We start from the raw sequence: 23,165 nt of genomic DNA on the forward strand, positions 1-23,165 counted from the left end.
CCCCGGCATTACCCGAGTACCTTTTCCGGCATAACTCGTGGACCTCCTCGGCATAACCCGAGGACCTTTTTCTGGCGTAACCCGATGAATTTCCCTAAATAACCCAAGGACCATTTCTGGCATAACCCGATGACTTTCCCGGCATAACCCGTGGACCTTTTCCGACATAACCCGAGGACCTTTTCCGGCATACACCAGTCATTTTTCCCGCATAACCTGGTAATCTTCCCAACTTAGGGCCTCCGATCCCCAGATGATTTCATTGTAGATATAGGGTCTCCACTCGCTAATTTCCTTTCTCAGGAATACACAATCCCGATTTTAATTGCTTTCAATAAAGAAATAGTTTCGATTTTGTACAATAACTCACGAAATTTTCCTAGTGAAAACTGAGGTAGAAAAACTTCGTTCGTTTGTTTGTTTTGGTGTTTGAGCAGGTTATACCTCAAGACACAGAGGTTTGAGATGACCAAAAGAAGAAGTCTCAATCCAAATAAAAGAAAAGAAAAACAAGAAAAGAAGTTCAACTCTAAGTGTAGAAGCGGAGAAAAGATGTGGACTACTTAAGATATGATTAATGTCACAAGCTTTGCATGTCCCACCTTGATCCGAAAAAAGAAGAATGAACTAGCACCTACAGCGAGCAAGCGCCAAGGTTCAAATCTAAAGTCTGCATGAAAAACCATTCAAGACTCAAGATCAAGCTTCAGAAGACTCATAGATAGGAATCTTATAACTCGTAGCTGATAGGCTTAGTCAGTCTTTTCAATTTTGATTTTTGATGTAATAATAGGGCCGTGGACCAGAACCTCGACATAACGGAACCTCACTCGACTCTCCACCTCGGTACACTCCATCACCTCATTCACTTCTGAACTACACGTGGCCTGATTCCTTTATAGCCAAGGATATGTAGGCAGCTCAGATACCAGGGCTCGGTCACATTCTCCTTTCTTTTAGTTTTTGGTCTCTCTAAGTAAGGGTCGGGTAAAAAAAATCTGTCTCGTCATTCTTTGTCTGAAAACTCTTCGTGTTTCCAGTAAAAGAGGGGCAATTGTAGACATGTAATTTTTTACCCTCCCTAAGATTTTACACATTTTTAACGTAAATATTTAGTTTATGTTTAGTATCGCTCTCTTTACTTTATTTTATCACAAAAATAAAAATAACAAAAAATATTTTCTCTTATTTAGCTAATTAATATTTTTGTCTAGTTACTTTTAATTTGTCCACCTTACATAAAATACAAAAAAAAAAGTTCCAGGAATATTATCAATTTTAAAATGATTTTTTTTCATTTTTTATCCTTTATTATGATATTGTTTTAAAAAAAACAAAAATAGGCTTGTTTTAGCGGATAGTTTTATTTTAGTATTTATTTTACTTAAGTAGGATTAATTAGTAAATAGTGTAGTATTTTTTGGTCTTATTTTAAAAGAAATAGTTTGAAATTTGGGGCTAATTTTGTTTGGTCTTAATTGATAAGGCCCAATTTCGGATAGCCCAAACTCATTTTCCATTTGACCTAACCTAATTCCTACCAGCTATAAAATAATGTATAAATCCTTGAGCTAAGACCTAGACACTAAGCTAAAAAAGGGATTGACACACAAAAAGGAAATCAGCCGCAATTCTGGAGTGACAATTTTTTGGACATAAATCCAACAAACTTCTGTCATCAAAACCTTGAATTCCTCCCTTAGCTATGAAGAGTGGATCTTTGAATTCCAAAAAAATGCACACACACTCACGCGAGGGAGATCGAGACAAAAACAGAAACGGCAGCCTAAGGTTGGCTTTGGTTTTGGATCATTATACATTCTCTTCATCTCAAATCTGATACCTCCCTTAGCACTACCTCGATTTGCGTGCACAGTCAGGGCGCGTAGTCGAAAAGCTTAAATGTGAAAATCTGTGAAAAATGATATATTTTGACTGTAAAATGAATAAATTTGACTTCGGTCAACATTTTGGGTAAACGGACCCAAACCCATGATTTGACAGTCCTGAGGGTCCGTATGAAAATATGGAACTTGGGCGTATGCCCGAAATAGGATTCCGGGGTCCCAAGCCCGAGAAACGAATTTTTTTAAAGTAAATTATTTAAAGAAATTTGCTTAGAACATGGTGGTATCGGGCCCGTATTTTGGTTTCGGCGCCCAGTATAGGTCTTATATATGATTTAAGATATTTTTGTGGAATTTGGTGAAAATGCGGATGTCATATGACGTTCTTCAGGCTTAAATCGCAAAATTGATGTTTAAAGAAGTTTTGAGAAAATTTCATTGATCTCGAGATTTAATTTGATGTTCATGATGTTATCTTGATTATTTGATTACACGAATAAGTCTGAAGGATGTTTTTGAGGTTTTGTGTGCACTTGGTTTGGAGTTCCAAGGGCTCGGGTGATTTTCGGGTAGGTTCCGGGATATTTTAGGCTTAAAACCAGAAGTTGCAGGCCTCTGAACCCACCAGTGTGGTCCGCGGTCGGCCTTGTGCGGTGCGCGGTGTAGGGCTATGCGACCGCAGTCGACTTTGTGCGGTCCGCACAGGGGCGTTACCATGCGACCGCAGTCCATTTTGTGCGGTCCGCACAGGGGGTCTGATAGGGGTATAAATAGACGGGATTTCCAGTTATTTTCATTTTTCAAAACCCCATAAACATAAGAGGCGATTTTTCACACAACCTTTATTCTCCAAATCAATTGTAAGTCATTTTTAACTAGTTTTCTTCAATCATTAACATCTTTTAACATGATTTAAACTTCAAATCATTGATTTTCATGGGGGAAATTGGATGTTTTGGGTAGAACCTAGGTTTTTCAAAAATTGGGGATTTGGACCTCGATTTGAGGTCTAATTTCAAAACAAATTACATATTTGAGCTCGTGGGGGAATGGGTAATCGGGTTATGGTTCGAACCTCGGTTTTGACCACGTGGGCCCGGGGGCGATTTTGACTTTTTAGGTAAAACTTTGGAGAATTCATTTTCATGCATTCAAATTGATTCATTTGGCGTTTATTGATGTAATTAAGTAACTTGTGGCTAGATACGAGCGAATTGGCGGAGAAATCAAGGGGTAAAGCTATAACTGAAACTTGAGTTGTGTTCGAGGCACCAAGGTAAGTGTTTGGTCTAACCTTAGCTTGAGGGATTAGGAGTTGTGTCCTATTTCTATTTGCTTCTTATTGAGTACGACATATAGGTATGGTGACGAGTATCTATACGTTGGTGTCAAGCATGACCGTGAGTCTTATATTGTGATTTTCATGATTTTGTTGTATTATTCATGCCTTGGTGAAGACTTCTAATTGTTGTATAAAATTTGTGTAAAGAATTGTGACCTATGAACATTGGGGAGTGTTGGCTCAAGTTGTATAGCGAAATTGTGAAAGTATAAGTGACAATTGAACTTTTAGAGCATTGGCTCGAGTTGTGAAATGAGTTGTGAAAGTATAAGTGATAATTGAAACTCTATAGCATTGGCTTGAGTTGTGAAGTGCATTGTGAAGAAAGAGTGAGAAAGAGAAAAGATAATTATGTTTCCCCCTTGTCGGGCTATTGTTGAATTGTGGTTCCCTTGCATTGTGTTGTCAATTGATATTACGGATGCTTAGGTTGATGATTCTTCGTGTTGGGTAGAGATTATGGGTATAGCTGAGGTAGTTAGGTGTCGGAATGAGGTTGGTTATAGCTGAGGTAGTTAGGTGTGGTGACGAGTTTGGCTATAGCTGAGGTGGTTAGTGTTGTAACGAGTTTGGTTATAGCTGAGGTAGTTAGGTGTGGTGACGAGTTTGGTTATAGCTAAGGTGGTTAGATATTGTAACGAGTTTGGCTATAGCTGAGGTAGTTAGGTGTGGTATCAAGTTTGGTTATAGTTGTTTCTTCCTTGCCGGGACAGTGTAGACCTTATTGACCTCTTGTCGGGACTCTCGTTATAATAGGAAATATTATATATGGATCAGGTTGCACGCCGCAACAATATTATATATGGATCGGGTTGCACACCGCAACAACATTATATATGGATCGGGTTGCATGCCGCAACAATATTATATGTGGATCGGGTTGCATGCCGCAACAATATTATATGTGGATCGGGTTGCACGCCGCAACTATATTATATGTAGATCCGACACCGCAACAAAGATATAATGAAATGGGAATGGGTGGTACGCCTACCACAAGATATAATAAAATGGGAGCGGGTGGTACGCCTACCACAAGACAAGTGAAATGGGAACGAGTGGTACGCATACCACAAGATATAATAAAATGGTAGCGGGTGATACGCCTACCACAAGACAAGTGAAATGGGAGCGGGTGGGATGCGTGCCACGAGATATGAAAAGAAAGTGAAATCTGCCTTTGCTCCTTTTTCGTGTTAGGGGGTGGTTTTGATTCCTTAATAATTCTCTTGATATTCTGGTTTACCTGCTATTCCCCGAAGCATGTTTCCCCCTCCCAGCGTTACTTGTTTATTTCTGTATTTCTTTCCCACTCTTCTATATATAGAATCTCAAGAAAAAGCCAACAGAGACTTTCCGCGAGTACGCTACTCGGTGGAGATCGGAAGCTGCGAAAGTAAGGCCGGCATTAGAGGAAGAGCAAATGAACAAATTCTTTGTTCGGGCCCAGGATCCACACTACTAAGAAAGGTTAATGGTTATCGAGAATTACAAATTCTCTGACATCATTAAATTGAGGGAAAGGATTGAAAAGGGAATCAAGAGCGGAATGGTAACTAGTTTTGAGGCAATACGGCTAAGAACAAAGCTTTGCAGTCAGGGGTATATCCAAAAAGAAAGAAGTAGGAGCTGTGATGGTAGCCCAAGGACCAAAATCTACTCTCACATACCAAACCCCACCACCCACATATCAGCCTTCACCTCCCAGATACCAACAACCTGCCACCGTCTACCATACTTATAACACACAACCTGCATATTACCACTCACCACTACAGCCCGCCAAAACTACCAGAAACCCAGACCAAATTTCGACCGTAGACAACCCAGACAATATACTCCTATTGCTGAACCTTTTGATCAGCTCTATGAAAGACTGAAGGTTGCTGGTTATGTCAACCCATTCCCGCTGTTGCTATGGAAAACTCTTCCTAGTGGGTCAATCCAAACAAGACATATGCCTATCACTCAGGAATGAAGGGACACACTATTAATGAATGTCACACTTTCAAGGATAAGATCCAGATGCTGATTGACACCATAGTTATACAAGCAAAAGAGGTTTCACCTAATGTCCGCAATAATCCCCTCCCAGATCACAGGGGTGAAGGGGTAAATGTGATAGAAACTGATGAAGAATGGGATCCGGAAGGATCAATTAGACTCATTCGTGAGGGGGATGAAACCACAATACTCCAGTTACTCTCACACCAATTATAGTGCAAATTCAACCACCAATTGAGGTTGAAGTAGCCACACCAGCTTCGTTTGAGGTGGAGGTGACCACACCCTTCACTGTGACGGTAACACCCACACCGTCCTTTAATTCCAATGCTATACCATGGGACTATGCTGCAGAGGCGAGAAGGAAAGGAAAAGGGAAAATGGAAGAAATAGGCACTGCACAAGGCATGGTCAGGACCAGTAGGGTTTACACACTTGAGCATTTGGGAGGAACAAGTAAAGAAGCCGATCCCAAACAACCTACCATTGAAATCGGCCTAGATGATCTTTGGAGAAAAGTGCAAGCAAGGGAGTACTCTGTAGTGGATCATTTGAACAAAACCCCTCCTCAGATTTCCATTCTGTCACTATTGCAAAATTCTAAGACGTATAGGAATGCGTTAATGAAAATATTGAATAAAGCTTAAGTGCCCAACATCATCACTAGTGGAGATATGTCCAACATGGTAGGGCAGGTATTGGAAAGCCACAAGATCACCTTTCACGAAGACGAACTACCACCTGAAGGACTGGGTCATAACAGGGCACTGCACATCACAATATAGTTTGAGGATAAATTCATAGACAAAGTCCTAAAAGATGGGGGTTCAAGCCTTAACATTTGTCCGTTGACCACTTTGAAAAGGTTGGGTAAGGATTTCCATGAGATACGAGTAGGGAGTATGAATGTGAAAGAATTTGATGGGTCTCAAATTGCCACATTTGTCCGTTGACCACTTGGTTTGATGTTGAGTTTCAAGTATTGGACATATCTGCTACGTACAATTTGTTGTTAGGACGACCTTGGATACATGTTGCTAAAGCCGTAGCTTCTACGCAACACCAGGCCGTGAAGTTTGAATGAAACCATCGGGAGGTGATCATTTATGGAGGCAGAAGTAATCCCATTTACACCAATCAAATTGTTTTGTTTGTCGAGAATAGAAGAAATTCGGGTGGAGAAATGTACCATCACATCGAGCGTGTCAATGCAATAGAGAAAGACAAGTACAAGATCGAAAGCATACTGTTATGGATAGTGTATGAACCCGGTAAAGGTCTTAGTAAGAATCTCCAGGGTATCACTAAGCCGATACAACCAAAACGTCACGATACCACCTTTGGACTGGGATATCAGTACACCTGGTAGGAGTACGATGATTGGTCGCCACCATGGCCTGGCCCCTATTACCCTCTTGAATAGACAATACCGCATCTACATCAGACATTTCAACAGACTGACGTGATATGGGGATCTGAAGAAGATAAGGCTTTAGCTGGCCTAAGGAATCTGTTTCTAGATGATGAATACATGGAATGCAATGCAATAGTTGAGGAGGAGGAAGAAGAAGATCTCACCATTCAGACCATGGAGAAAGGAGTTGTTCTTAAGAATTGGATTGCTACACCATCCCGGGCCCGTCGAGTTCCTGAGTAGCCTGGCAATTAGCATGATCTATTTTCAAGCAATTTTAAGCATTTAAGATATTTCCAGTATTTTATTTTAAGACGCATTTTGTTTTGAAATAATTGCTCGAGTCATCGAGCCGTACCTGTTTTGATGTTTTCAAGATTTAATTAATGCATTACTATTTTAGTAATTATTACAACATTATTATTACTTATCCTGATGAATCAACGACTGTGACATGTAATGAGATAACCTAACATAAGGATAGTGATTTAGAAGAAGTAGAAGAAGAAGATATAATCCCTGAGGAAATTATCAGAGAAGTTGAGAATTTTGAGAATAAGCCTAAGTCCAACCTAGATGAAATCGAGATAGTCAACTTGGGAGATTCTGAAATGGTCAAAGAAACTCGCATAAGTATCCATTTATCACCATCAAAAAAAGAAGAATACACCCATTTCCTGAAGGAGTATGAGGACATTTTTGCATGGTCTTATGATGATATTACTGGTTTGAGCACATCCATAGTGACTCATAAACTACCTATCGATCCGATGTGTCCACCTTTAAAGCAGAAACTCAGAAAGTTCAAGCCTGATATGAGTCGAAAAATCAAAGAAGAAGTCATCAAGCAGATCAAATTTAAAGTTCTCAGAGTGATCGAATATCCCACTTGGTTGGCTAACATCGTGTCAGTTCCTAAGAAGGATAGGAAGGTCAGAGTATGTGTCGACTATCGGGATTTAAATTAAGCAAGTCCTAAAGATGATTTCCCGTTACCTAATATACACAAACTGATTGACAACTGTGCCAAGCATGAACTCCAATCCTTTGTGGATTGCTTCGCGGGATACCATCAGATCTGGATAGATGAGGAAGATGCCGAGAAAACAGCTTTTATCACTCCGTAGGGGATGTATTGTTACAAAATAATATTGTTTGGCCTGAAGAATGTTGGAGCCACTTATATGAGAGCCATGAAGACCATTTTACATGACATGATTCACAAAGAAATAGAGGTATACGTGGATGATGCCATCATGAAATCCAAAAGAAGTGCAGATCATATAGCAGATTTAAGGAAATTCTTTAATTTGGCTTCGAAGGTACAATTTGAAACGGAATCCTGCAAAGTGTGCCTTCGCAATCCCTGCTGGAAAATTTCTAGGTTTCACTGTCAGCCGCCGGGGATTGAATTGGACCCTTCAAAGGTCAAAGCTATATAAGATTTTCCATCTCCGAAGAGCAAGAAAGATGTGATGAGCTTCTTGGGTCGTCTAAATTACATCAGCCGATTCATAGCACAGTCGACCGTGATTTGTGAACCAATTTTCAAAATGTTGAAAAAAGATGTTGCAACAAAATGGACTGAAAAATGTCAGAAAGCTTTTGACAGAATCAAGGAATACCTATCCACGCCACCAGTCTTGGTCCCGCCGGAACCTGGTAGACCTTTGCTACTCTATTTGTCCGTACTAGATGGAGCTTTCGGTTATTAGGAAAACATGAAGAGACGGGAAGAAATGAACAAGCCATATACTATCTGAGTAAGAAGTTCACACCCTACGAGGCACGATATTCTTTGTTGGAATGCACCTGCTGTGCCCTGACTTGGATAGCTCAAAAATTGAGGCACTACTTCTGTGCCTACACTACATACCTCATATCAAGGATGGATTCCCTAAAATACATCTTTCAAAAACCAATGCCTATAGGGAAACTAGCAAAATGGCAGATATTGTTGAGTGAATTTGATATCGTGTATGCGACTCAGAAGGCGGTCAAGGGATAGGAACTAGAAGATCATCTTGCAGAAAAGCCTGTGGGAGGGCAATACGAACCATTGAAAACGTATTTTCCTGATGAAGAAGTGTCGTTTGTAGGAGAAGACATTACCAAAGCCTACGATGGTTGGAGAATGTTCTTCGACGGAGCTGGAAATTTCAAAGGAGTAGGTATTGGAGCAGTTTTGGTGTCAGAGATAGGTCAACATTATCCGGTATCTGCAAAGCTCAGGTTTCCATACACCAAAAATATGGCAAAATATGAGGCTTGCATCATAGGGCTCAATCTAGCCATCGACATGCATATACAAGAGTTGCTAGTAATTGGTGATTCAGATCTTCTGGTACATCAGGTTCAAAGAGAATGGGCTACAAAAAATACTAAGATACTACCATATCTATATCATGTGCAAGAGTTGATGAAGAGGTTCATGAAAATAGAATTCAAACATGTTCCAAGAATCCAAAACGAGTTTGTAGACGCACTGGCTACTTTGTCTTCCATGATACAACATCTGGATAAGAATTTCATCAACCCTATTCCAGTAAGGATCCATAGTCAGCCATCTTATTGCGTTCATGTTGAAGAAGAAACAGATAAAAATTCCTGGTTTCATGATATCAAAGAATATTTGGCAAAAGGAGAATACCCGGAGCATGAAAATCATACTAAAAAACGCACGCTTCGAAGATTGTCCAATAATTTCTTCCAAAATGGAGGAATTCTGTATAGAAGAACTCTAGACCTAGGGTTATTCCGGTGTGTTGATGCCAAAGAAGCTTCCAAACTGCTTGAGGAGATACACGCAAGAACCTGCGGGCCACACATAAATGGTTTCTTCTAGCCAAGAAGACATTAAGGGAGGGATACTTTTGGATGACTATAGAAACAGACTGCATCAGGTATGTCCAAAAGTGTCACCAGTGTTAGGTACATGCAGATATAATGCGGGTACCACAAAATAAACTTAATGCAACAAGTGCACCTTGGCCTTTTACCTCTTGGGGAATGGATGTCATCGGTCCGATTGAGCTTGACGCTTCAAACGGGCACAGGTTCATTTTAGAGGCCATAGACTACTTCACAAAATGGGTTGAGGCTGCATCCTACAAGGTTGTAACCAAGAAAGTCATCGCAGATGTTGTCAGGGATCGTATTGTTTGCCAATTCGGGGTGCTAAAATCCATAATTACCGACAATGCCGCCAACCTCAATAGTGATTTAATGAAAGCTATGTGTGAAACCTTCAAGATCAAGCATAAGAATTCCACAACATACAAACCATAAATGAATTGGGCTGTGGAAGCTGCCAATAAAAACATCAAGAAAATTCTGAGGAAAATGGTAGACAACCACAAGCGATGGCACAAGAAATTACCATTTTCCTTATTGGTATATTGTACCACAGTTCGCACATCAACTGGAGCAACTCCCTACATGCTAGTTTACGGTACTGAAGTTGTCATTCTCGCCGAGGTCGAGATTCCTTCTTTGAGAATTATATAGGAAGCAGAACTTAGTGATGCAAAATGGATAAGGAGTCGCTATGGACAATTGGCTCTTATCAACGGAAAAAGAATGAATGCAGTATGTCATGGTCAACTTTATCAGAACAGAATGTCCAAAGCTTTCAACAAAAGGGTCAAACCTAGACAGTTCACACCGGGGTAGCTGGTGTTAAAACAAATCTTCCCACACCAAGATGAAGCCAAAGGAAAGTTTTCTCCCAGTTGGCAAGGGCCTTATATGGTTCACATGGTACTAACAGGAGGAGTGCTCATACTCGCAGAAATGGACGGAGAAGTTTGGCCAAAGCCTATCAATTCAGACGCAGTCAAGAGATACTATATTTAAATTGTTTACATTTCTTTATCTGATGTAACTGAACTATGCTTAACCTGATTACCGTTTAAGAGGGGATACGTAGGCAGCCCTGTAGTTTTGTTCACATCTCAATAAAATTGTCATTTTTCCCATAACCAGAAATTGGGGCAGAATTTTGAGGAGGACCCTTAAAATTCCGGAGCAAGTTTAGACGATGTCATCATATGCAAGACAATCAGAGAATCGGTTAAGTAACCGGGAAAGAATTTTGAGGAGGACCCTCAAAATTCTAGTGCAAAGAAGTCACAATATCTTTAAAAGTTTCACAATCATTGGTTCATTTAATTTACTCGATGTCATATACTACTATATTTTAAAATAACTATGTTTATCAAATATATGCATACTTTTCGAAAACGTTATCTCTATGGCAGCCAAATGTTACCCAGGGTAACTCGAACAGGACCTCCAGAGTGAGGCAAAGCAAAACAAGCAGACGAAAACATGAACCAATATCCCCCACAAAACTCACGATCTTTCTTTGGATGCAGGCACAATGAACACAATAGGAATATTTACAAATATACATACATCAAAATCACTATCTTCATAATGACAAGGCTGCCAAACACAAACATATCTCCAGATAAGAAAATACTCTGCCACTACTTATTATCTGTTCACTGCATGAGGCTAAGCCTTACCTCTTTAATTGCATAAGGCTAAGCACTGTCTTCCCCTGCATGAGACTAACCATTGTCTCCTCTTCTTGCATGAGGCTAAGCCCTGCCTCCTCAATTGTATAAGGCTAAGCACTGCCTTCCCCTACATGACACTAAGCATTGTCTCCTCTTCTTGCATGAGGCTAAGCCCTACCTTCTCAATTGCATAAGGCTAAGCATTGCCTTCCATTGCATGAGACTAAGCATTGTCTCCTCTTCTTGCATGAGGCTAAGCCCTGCCTCCTCAATTGCATAAGGTTAAACACTACCTTCCTCTGCATGAGACCAAGCATTGTCTCCTCTTCTTGCATGAGGCTAAGCCCTGCCTCCACAATTTCATAAGGCTAAGCACTACTTCCCTGCATGAGACTAAGTATTGTCTCCTCTTCTCGCATAAGGCTAAGCCATGCCTCCCTAATTGCATAAGGCTACGCATTGCCTTCCATTGCATGAGACTAATTATTGTCTCTTCTTCTTGCTTGAGGCTATGTGTTGCCTCCTCAAGTGCATAAAGCTAAGCTTTGCCTTTCCTCGCACGAGACTAATCATTGTCTCTCCTTGCATAACCGCAAATGTTGCGTTGTTCAAAACCTTGCATTATTCTCTTCTCTCGGGGCTAAGCTCTTCCCCCAACCTTACACAAGACTAAGCTCTATCTTGTACATCACGTCTTTGCATTTCATGGGCTGAAACATCGTCATATTATCCAAAGGTGTCATAGTCCGAAGGCATCATCCTCATAGCCAGAAGACACCATTCCATGGCCTGAGGATCTCTCAATATTGCACATCATTATTCATAGGCGATGGTTCAGAGGCATCATTCTCATAGATTGAGGGCATCATTTCATGGCCTATGAATCTCTTATCTCACGATTCATGGCCCAGGACGTCATGGTCTAAGGACATCATCTACACCATCCAAATACAACCATCATGGTCCAAAGGGAATTTGCATCATGTTTAAATTCTCGCAATAACCCATATATACTTGCATGCATCGTGTTTTAAGTTTTTCAGGTAGTCTGGGAAGTAACCGTTCTTCAAACGGGAGCAACCTTCGCTCCGATTTCCGCTCTCATCATTCACACTCTGCCCTTATTTCGAACGTAACCGACTCTCATCAAATACTCGCTTTTACACTATGACCGTTCAGATATCTGTCCTGTGATATGTCCATAACATCTCGAATTCACATTCATGAAAATTTATCTGATAATATCCTATTCAAAGGACCCTTTCCGAAACACACGGCCATCCCTATAACAATGCCATAGGCTTCATTCACCGTTAGATCCAAAACTACACTGGCCTGATTCCTGTAAAACCAGGGATATGTAGGCAGCTCAAAGACCAGAGTGCGACTATATCTCTTAAATCACCCCATTAAATAAAAATCGACTATCATTTCTATACCCGACAACTCTTTCATCCTTCCCGGGTAAAGAAGGACGGTTGTTGATACCCAATTTTTCCCTCATATACATATACACTTTCAAAATAGTGCACATGCATTATCATTGGATTTACAAGCACGCACGATGTTACATCCCGTACTTTTCTACAGAGGATTTGTGACAGTAAGACCTCGTAAGATGACCAAGCCTCCAAATCGTTGAACTCGCATAACCAAAATGCAGTAGGAAGGGATGAAATCAAATCAACATGCTAATGACATTTTAAGTTTATCTTTTGAATGATCTTATCTAAAATGATATCCATACGGATCATACCTATATATTCAAGTGCAAGTAGCTTATGTATATCTACCTGTTGATCGTCTAATATATATACCTTCACTAATGCAAACCTTTTTCATTTTGATATGGTATTTATATTGAGTGGAACATTTTTGTAAAAAGTTTGAAAAATATGATTTTATATAGTTATTAATATTAATACTTTCGTATATATTTTAAATTATACACATCATATAAGAAAATTTATGAGATTTTCTTTATGTAAAGATAGAAATTATTTTCTCACAAGAAAAGAAGGTTATCTTTTTACCATTTTAAGAATTAAGATTACGAGAATTTTTACTCTTTATATGAGATTAGGAAAATTATAGTTGAGAAAATATATGTATTTTTACATGAACGTGTTAATAAAAATAATAATGTATGTATTTATTTTATGTGGTACCATATGACCATGTTGTAGGATGTATACCGTGTATTAAAAATAAGTAGAATTTTAAGTAATTTGAAATAATTCTTAATTATGTGGATAACTGGGTAACTTATGTATTAATTTATATAAAATAATTTGTATATATAACTATGCACGGGATTAAAATTGTAAGGATGTATAATGGTTAAAATTGTTTTAAACTATCATATCATTTAAAACGTAACATATACACGATTTCATCTCATTCTAGAAAGGTCTATTTTCTGCTAGAAGTTAATAAACAAGTGTTCTAAATGCTTTTTAAAAGTTGAGAAGATATTTGGTCCATGTCTACCCTCTATTGTTCTTATTCCATAAGTCATTGGTTTGCTTTGCATGTCAAACATAAAAAGAAATATTTATCCTTTACACTGAAGGCAAAAGGAGAGAACTATAACCAATTAAGTAGCATCTATCCGAAAAACCTATCCCTAGAGTATCTGTTTAAAGGAAGATTCCTGGAGTATCCAGATTGTAGTGAAACCTATCATCATAAGTTTTTCTGATATAATAGAGAGAACTCATCCAGATTACATGGGATTTGTACATAAAAACATCAAATCGATTGTGGATTGGAACCGTTGAATTTCAAATAGGTAATTGTCATGAGAATCAGCTCGGGTATGTTAAGGCTATCCCTTCCTTCCTTTTTTTGGTATGATCCAAATTATACAAAAGAAACGAGCAAACGCACAGTTTTCATAAACGACCCTGTTAATAGCAATACTAGGGGTATTTGTGTTCTTGATTCCCCATGTGACACATTATTATATCTTCTGTTCATTGGTCTCAGAATAATACGCAGTTGATAAAGTTTATCCGAAAGAAATATTGAGATTATTACATATTTTCATGCATTTCATTCATTTATACATGTACATTGACCCATGACCAGATGGTGTTATATACACGTATTTATATGTACATATACATATATGGAATGTAGGAAAAAGGTTACGACGTTATATACGTACCACCACCTGATCAACTGGTATACGTTGATGATTTTGCCCACAGTGGCCGAGATGATACGATGGGATGCCCTAAGACTTGATGATATTATGAACACATGTACCTATGCACGACATGACATTCATATGCATATGCATGACACTATAATTATTTCATGATTTACAGAGTTATCCAGACTTACAGGTTGAGTCCTCTACTTCATGTTTCTACCATGCTATTTATGTATTTATTTACATGCCTTACATACTCAGTATATTATTCGTACTAACGTCCTTTTGTCGGGGACGCTACATTTATGCCTGCAGGTATAGACAATCAGTTTGACGAGCCCTCATAGTAGACGAGGTTAGCATTCAGCGAAGAATCGGTAAGACTCCACCTCATTTGGAGTGCAGCCGAGTCTATAAGTCATTGTGTCAGAGTTTTGCTACAGATTTATGGGTAGGCCGGTACCCTGTCCCATTTTATGTCAAATAATCTTAGAAGCTTTGTAGACACATGTTTATTATGTATAGTATGTCAATGTCAGAGGCCTTGACGGGCCCACATGTATTCATGTTTTATGAACGATGGTTCATTGATTTAGAGTTTGCCCACTTACAGTTGTATATTATAAGTTGTGGCCATGTGAGTCCATGATAGTTACAAAGGAAGAAAAAGGAGTTGCAGAGTGGTTCGCTCGGGCCAGTGCGGCACCGAGTGCCAGCCATACCTCCCCAGGTTTGGGACATGACAAAGTTGTATTAGAGCGAGTCGTAACCTAGGGAATCTACAAAGCTGTGCCTACTAGAGTCTCACTTATAGGTGTGTTGCGTGCCATGATAACTAGGGATTTTGATACATTTTACACTCTTTCTTGCTCAAGTTTTGATTAGAAATGTGTACAAAATAGTCCCAAAGGCTCACAAGTTGTGCTTGATTGCAGGTTTGATCAACAAGGCGACAAGATGTCAAAGATCAGCTCAAAAAGGAGTGAAACTTGCAAAAGTACCAAGACAAGACAAAGCTCAGTCAAATAGGGCCAGTGCGGCCGCACACCATTCTGTGCGGTCCGCACAAGTGAAGTTCAGAGAGTGTGCATCTCAGGGCAAAAGGCAATGCGGCCGCAAAGGATTTAGTGCGGTCCACATTGGATTCATTGCGGTCGCACTCGATTTAGTGTGGTCCGCAAAGCCAAGGTTCAGAGAGTTGCCAGTTTGAAGATTAAAGCCCAATGCGGTCCGTGCTCCATTTCGTGCGGACCGCATTTGAAGCCACTACGGCCGCACTCGATTTAGTGCGGTCAGCATTGCCCAAGTTTAGAGAGCTGGATATTTAAGTCAAGAGCCTTAGTGCGGCCGTACTTGATTTTGTGCAGTCCGCAATAGCCCCGCAGGGGTATTTTTGTCCAGAATTGTTAGCTTAGTATAAATAGCTTTTTTTCCCATTTTTAGGTCATCAGATAGTTTTTGTACTGAGTTGCGCTCGTGACTTTGCTTCTTTTATCTGTTTTGAGTAATTTTAGCTTCATTTCTACATTGAATCTTCAAGTTTAATTTAACAATTAATTAATATGAGTTTTTTTTCATCTATTTCTTTGTTTTCTTCCCTAACTATGAGTAGCTAGACCCATAAGCTAGGGTTGTGGCTCAACCCTAGTGTGGGTAATTGATGGGTCTTGTGATTTGATGCTTGATTTTCTATGGGTGTTTGATATTTGGACTAATTTCATGTTTAATTGCTGAATTAGTGGTTGCAAATACTAGTTTGTGTTTAGTTGACTTTGGCTCTTCTTGAGAAAGAGAGCCCAAGTCTCTGAAATTGGTCCAACAAGGAATTGGGGCGTACTCAAGAGATTGATAACCTCAATTAGAGGGTTAAACCTAGAGATAGTAATACCTGACTTGAACCTTGATTGCTTGTGCAAATTGGCATACTCAATTGGTCTTGAGAAAGTCAATTCGGGCAAAATCACTCGAACTACCGAGAGATATAGAGTGAGTAGAACCGTGCAATGGTTATATCATACTCCCCAAACGTGACAATCATGCCTTAGACTCAAGAATCTGTCAATTGACCACCTAGGCAAAAATCACTACCCTAGTGCCTTTTTATCCATTTGAACAACTCGCAATAGTTTAACCTTAGCTTATTTTAGTTAATTGAGCATTGTAGTTTTATACAACTAGAAGTAAATCAAACCAAAAATGTGTAGAAGTGCAATTAAGAGAAAATCCGCAAATCTCATTTAGATAGACACCCGACTCCAATATCTAGCTCCCTGTGGAAATCGATCTCGACCTTAATCGGGTAAAAGCTGCTTTGACCTCTCTCGCTACTCAATAGTAGTGAAGGGTTGGCCTCGATTACCTTTTTGGAGCCGTTGCCGGGAAGCTAATGGTTTTGGCTACCTATCTAACTAGTTTTGTGTATTGTTCTTCTTTCCTTCTTTGTTACTAATCTGTGTGTGTCACAACTTCAAGTACCAAATGGAAGCAAACAACGCCAATGACCCTCTTGGAAATGTGATTGCAGGGGAGGAGGTAGATGATGTCGGAGAAGATGATGTGCCTATTGTACCTCAAGGACAACGTAGAGGCCGTCATGCCAATGCTAATACCAATGACAATATTCCAGACCCTCTTCCGCCACCTCCAAGAGTGGCTCCTAGAGTGCTTCCGAACCAAGGCTATGCAAGTGCTATTGTCCTACCCTGAATCCACGCGGGCAATTTTCAAATAACCAATCTGATACTGACATTGTTGGAGCAACGTGGGTATTTCACGGGAGTTGCAAATCAAAATGCTTACAAATATCTTAAGGGGTTCATGGATACCTGTTGGGGGAGCAAGCAAACAAATGTGTCCGAGGATGCACTTCGGTTGAGACTCTTTCCATTTTCACTTAGAGGGAAAGCACTTGATTGGCTTGAGCGACTTCCCAACCATTCCATCACTACTTGGGATGAGTTGGCGGATAAGTTCATTGCAAAAATTTTCTCACCGGGGCATGTGGCTGCATTGCGAGATGAGATCTTGGCATTCAAGCAAGAGCCAACCGAACCTTTGCATGAGATTTGGGATCATTATAGAACAATGGTGAAGAAATGCCCCAACAATGATATGACCGAGGCGATGATCTACCAGACTTTCTACCGGGGTATTAACACCACAAACCAATACATAGTGATCCAACTTGCTGGGGGCAACTTCATGAAGCTATCTTATGATGAGGCTTGTGACATTCTTGACGAGATGGCTGACACTTCTTCCGCTTGGCAAAGTAGAGCCAATGTGCCCCAAGGTGACCCCACGGTTACTCATTTGCACAAGGAGTTACATGATTATGGGCAGGCTATTGCTGAGTTGACAACTATAATGAACCAACTAGCAAAGGCACATTTGCAACAAGTTTAAAATCCTCGCCAAGTGAATGCTTTGGAGGGTGTCAACATGCTTGTCAACAAAAGAAGACAAAGAGGGCAACAAAACCAAGGGAATTCGGAGCAATTTGGCAATGATTGTGGTGGATTCCAAAATGATGGTTATGATGAACAAAATGAAGAGGTGCAATATACAACAACAACAACAATGGCCCAATATAATCCCACAAGTGGGGTCTGGGGAGGGTAATATGTACGCAGACCTTACCCCTACCCCGAGGGGCAGAGAGGCTCTTTCCAGGAGACCCTCGGCTCAAGAAAGCAACAAGAGATGATATATTAGTACCATCAATAGAATCATAATAAAATAACAGCAATATTAGAAATACGAATTAGATGGAAGGTATAATAATGACCAGCAACTAAAGCCCTGCATCAGTAGATGACCACTAGAATCCTAAAACTAACTCCTAACTGGCTAATCTCACTCTAGTGCGCTGTAGAAATATTCACAACTTCCCCCTAGCCTACAACCTTAATGCTCGACCTCTACAATTCCCTGTCAAAGTCCATATCCTCAGCAATTCTAAGTCGCGCCATGTCCTGCCTGATCACCTCTCCCCAGTTCTTCTTAGGTCGCCCTCAACCTCTCCCCATACCTACCACAACCAGTTGCTCACACCTCCTCACCGGTGCATCAGTGCTCCTCCTGTGAATGTGCCCGAACCATCGAAGTCTTGCTTCCCGCATCTTGTCCTCCATGGGGGCCACGCCCACCTTCTCTTGAATTTCTTCATTCCTAATCTTATCCATCTTTGTATGCTCGCACATCCACCTCAACATCCTCATCTCTACTACTTTCATCTTCTGGATGTGTGAGTTCTTAACCGGCCAACATTCACTCCCATACAACATGGCAGGCCTAACCACTGCTCTATAAAACTTACCTTTTAGTAACGGTGGCACTTTCTTATCACATAGGACTCTCGATGCTAACCTCCACTTCATCCACCCCACCCCAATACGGTGTGTGACATCCTCGTCGATCTCCCTGATCCCTTGAATAACCGACCCAAGGTACTTGAACCTACCGCTCTTAGAAATGACTTGAGAGTCAAGCCGAACGTCCACTCCCGCTTTCGTTGGCTCGACCCCAAATTTGCACTCAAGGTATTCCGTCTTCATCTTGCTCAACTTGAAACCTTTAAACTCAAGGGAAAGTATCCAAACCTCTAGCCTCTCGTTGACGCTGCTTTGTGTCTCATCAATTAGAACTATGTCATCAGCAAATAGCATGCACCATGGCACCTCTCCTTGAATATGATGAGTTAGTGCATCCATCACCAGTGCAAATAGGAATGGGCTGAACGCAGACCCTTGGTGCAACCCCATAACAATCGGGAAGTGCTCGGAGTCGCCTCCTACTGTCCTAACCCAAGTCTTAGCTCCATCATACATGTCTTTAATCACCCTAATGTAGGCAACCGGAACCCCTTTAGCCTCCAAACAGCTCCATAAGACCTCCCTAGGAACCTTGTCGTACGCTTTCTCCAGATCAATAAACACCATGTGGAGATCTTTTTTCCTATCCCTATATTGTTCCACCATCCTCTTAATAAGGTGGATAGCTTCTGTGGTAGATCGCCCTGGCATGAACCTGAACTGGTTTTCTGAAATAGACACCGGCCTTCGCACTCTCATTTCTACCACTCTCTCCCAAACTTTCATGGTATGACTCAGTAATTTGATACCCCTATAGTTGTTACAGCTCTGGATATCGCCTTTGTTCTTATACAACAGAACCATTGTACTCCACCTCCACTCTTCAGGCATCCTATTAGTCTTGAATATAACATTAAATAACCAGTAAGCCATTTCAAGCCTGCTCTACCCACACACTTCCAAAGTTCAACCAGAATTTTGTCTGGTCCGGTAGCTCTACCCCTTCTCATCTTACGCATCGCCTCCATGACCTCATCGACCTCAATGTCCCTACAATAACTTAATTCATGGGGACTGTCAGCATTCCTCAATTCACCTAGTACAATATCCGGATCCCCTTCTTCATTTAGAAGTTTATGAAAGTAAGTCTGTCACCTCTTCTTAATCTGGTCATCCCCCATCAAAACTTTGTCGTCCTCATCTTTTATGCACCTCACTTGGTCCAGATCCCAAGCCGTCCTCTCTCTCACCTTAGCTAGTCGGAATAACTTCTTTTCCCCGCCTTTGTTCCCCAGGTCTTCATACAGACGAGCAAAAGCTGCAGTCTTAGCCTCCATGACTGCCATCTTCGCCTCCTTCCTAGATATCTTATACCTCTGACTGTTCGCTCTCCTCTCCTCCTCGCCAGTGCTCCCTACTAACCGCAGGTAAGCCGCCTTCTTTGCTTCCACTTTACCTTAACAACTGCATTCCACCACCAGTCTCCTTTGTGGCCACCGGTGCAGCCCGAAGAAATCCCTAACACCTCTTTTGCCGCCTTCCTTATACAGTCTGCCATCGTCGACCACATAGTGTTTGCGTCCCACTACTTTTCCATGCTCCCATTGTCGATAACGTTCCTTCCAACTCCTGAGCTTTATCCTTAGTCAAGGTTCCCCACCTAATCCTCAGACGACCTCGTACTGGCCTCTTCTTCCTCCTTATCATAATACCAATGTCCATCACCAAAAGCCTATGCTGCGTTGCAAGGGTCTCACCAGGGATAACCTTGCAATCCTCGCACAACCTTCTGTCACAACACCTGAGGAGGAGATAGTCAATCTGAGTCTTTGCCTCCGAACTTTGGTAAGTAACCAAATGCTCCTCCCGCTTCGGAAAACTTGAGTTCGCAATCACTAGATCGAATGTCTTGGCAAAGTCCAACAGCGAAGTGCCCCCTCCGTTCCGATCCCCGAAACCGAAGCCGCCATGCACCTCAGTATAACTATTTGTTGACGACCCAATATGACCATTGAAGTCTCCTCCTATGAATAACCTCTCGGAAGGCGGGATACTACGAACGATCTCATCCAACTCCTCCAAAAAACTCTTTTTTATCTCCTCATCCAAGCCTGCTTGCGGCGCGTACGCGCTAATGACTTTTAAAGTACACTCACCCACCACCAGCTTAATAATCATTAATCTATCATTCACCCGCCTAACCTCTACCACCAACTCTCTAAGATGGCTATCTACCAGGATACCCACTCTATTCTTACCCCTCAGGACTCCAGGGTACCACAACTTATACCCATCCGCATTTTTCGCCCTCGATCCGACCCACCTAGTCTCCTAGATACACGCTATATTAATCTTCCTCTTCTGAAGGATCTTTGCCAACTCTATAGACTTACTCATTAGTGAACCTATGTTCCATGACCCGATTCTCAACCTATAGGCTCCCTTGCCCCCTCTACCTCCCCTGCCTCCCGTCCCACTCCCTTGACCCCCGCCCCACACCTTGCCCCATTCGAGGACATGCCCTTATTCTATCATCCCAGACTACAGCCATTACACTTACGACAATCTAAAGAAGACTTGCTAGTGCACAACGGACAACGAATCAAACTAGAAGGAAACAAGTGACTACTAGCACACTAGTTGAATGATTGAACTATTGCAAATTAAAGAACATCAATTTAGCTAACACCAAAAGGGAAACAGTAAAGCGGGAGGTACCAACTCCCGAGAACAAAATCTGTGATTGATTTTCTATACTCGATGTAGTTGTACGCTCACGCCCTACTTCCCACCGCCCTTTGCTGACACTCGCCCAGGCTGCTCTCCTTTGCTAGTGCTCATGCGCCCAACTTGTCTCCAACAATTTCGAGAGTTTCCCTGAAAATACAAAAAATACCACGACCCAAAAATCAAAAAGGGGTTGTCACCGCTACCACTGGTGTAGACCCAACAATTGCAGGGGAAATGTAGGGAAAAGGCAGAAAACTACACAACACACAACTTAATATAATTTCCAACACCAAATTAACAAGCAATACAGTATTTCACAATAAGAAATTAACGTACTCTGCAAAAATCCACCAACTTTATCATCAACCATCCACAAATCCGACAAAATTGTAGCGGTAAAAACTCAAAAGCGTACAATCACTCAAGTCAACAGAAGATAGAGCAAAGTAACAGATTATTAAATTACTAAAAGATAGGCATAGGTAATTTTTAACCAACCGGATAAATTTATTTAACAAAACAGAGATTAAACAAATTCACGAAAGACAAAAAATTGATAAGAAAATCAGATCTGTGCTTAGGTTAACAGATCTAAAACATATAATCAAATATGTACAACATACATAAAGGAAGGCAAAAGAAGAAAGAAAATTCAAAGAAGAAAACTAGAAATAGAGAAAGTTGTACCTTAAGGAATCAAACAAGAAGATCTCGTCAATTTTATACAATGAAAAATAAAAGAATCGTGAACCTTAATACTATGTGTTCTAATTAATGCAGTTTCAATATAAACTTTTTGAAAAAGGTTTTAGTCTTTCGTTTTCCTCTTTTTTAAAAAAATCTGAAACAACGCAGAAACAAAAAATTTATAATCTTAACAACTGACTCTGGTCACCCAACAGTGGTAGAAATCAAGAAAATTACTAATTTGACTCAGAAAATAAAAACTTAATTAAATTATCAAAATCCACTTTAGAAATTGAAAAACGACAACACGTTACCCTATTATATAAACAAAAATGTAGGCTCAGTGGGTTTGCTAGCCAAACTAAATGAGACAAACTAACAGAAGAAGTAGAGAAATAAATAAGAGAATAGAAAAACAAACTGTTCCGGTGGAAAATGGTAGTCGGCGGCGAGTGCCAGAAAAGTAAGTGTTCGAACACTGCTGACCGTTTGAAAAGTTGATCGTTGTTTGAAATTAAAACGTGTTCGCTTCTTGTTGCACACTTATCTTCAAAGAGGTGCAATATGTGAATAATTATCAAGGCTAAAAGGGCAATTCTTCCAATCAACAACAATGGAGACCCCAAGGCAATTGTGGCAATCAACAACAACAAGGCAATGGTAATTGGGGGAACGACAATCAAAATACCAACTGGAGAAATCAGAACAACATTCAAAACAATCAGGGAAATTGGAATGGTAACAATAACATTAGGGTGGTAACAATAATCAAGGTGGATGGAATAATGGCAACCAAGGAAATCAGGGGCAAGGCTTTCAAAGACCTCCAATGTACCAACAATCGAACAATCCACCTCCATTTCCATCCCAAGGTCCTAGTTCTTCTAGAAATTATATGGGGAGAATTTAAATGATGTTCGAACAAATGATGAAGAAGAATGCGGACTCTGATGCTCAGTTGGCTTCCCACAATACCTCTATCAGAAATTTGGAGGTGCAGTTAGGCCAGTCCTTGAATACTCGTCCTAAGGGGGCTCTACCTAGTGATACGGTAGTAAACCCGAAGGGTGGGAACAATCATGTTATGGCGGTAACACCAAGAAGTGGGAGAGGCGGTGATGTAAATGCCTCCAAACAAAAGCAAATTT

General features: G+C 40.6%; 1 protein-coding gene across 1 annotated transcript; it reads left to right on the forward strand.

Moving 5' to 3' along the window:
- The first annotated feature begins 7,218 nt into the window (after positions 1 to 7,218).
- On the forward strand, positions 7,219 to 8,049 carry LOC138871440 (uncharacterized). The gene is made up of 2 exons (XM_070149319.1): positions 7,219 to 7,539; positions 7,774 to 8,049. The coding sequence occupies exons 1-2, from the start codon at positions 7,219 to 7,221 to the stop codon at positions 8,047 to 8,049; spliced, it is 597 nt and encodes a 198-aa protein (XP_070005420.1).
- Positions 8,050 to 23,165: the final 15,116 nt, after the last annotated feature.

The sequence above is a fragment of the Nicotiana sylvestris genome, chromosome 6, assembly GCF_000393655.2.
Source record: "Nicotiana sylvestris chromosome 6, ASM39365v2, whole genome shotgun sequence".
Lineage (NCBI taxonomy): Eukaryota > Viridiplantae > Streptophyta > Magnoliopsida > Solanales > Solanaceae > Nicotiana > Nicotiana sylvestris.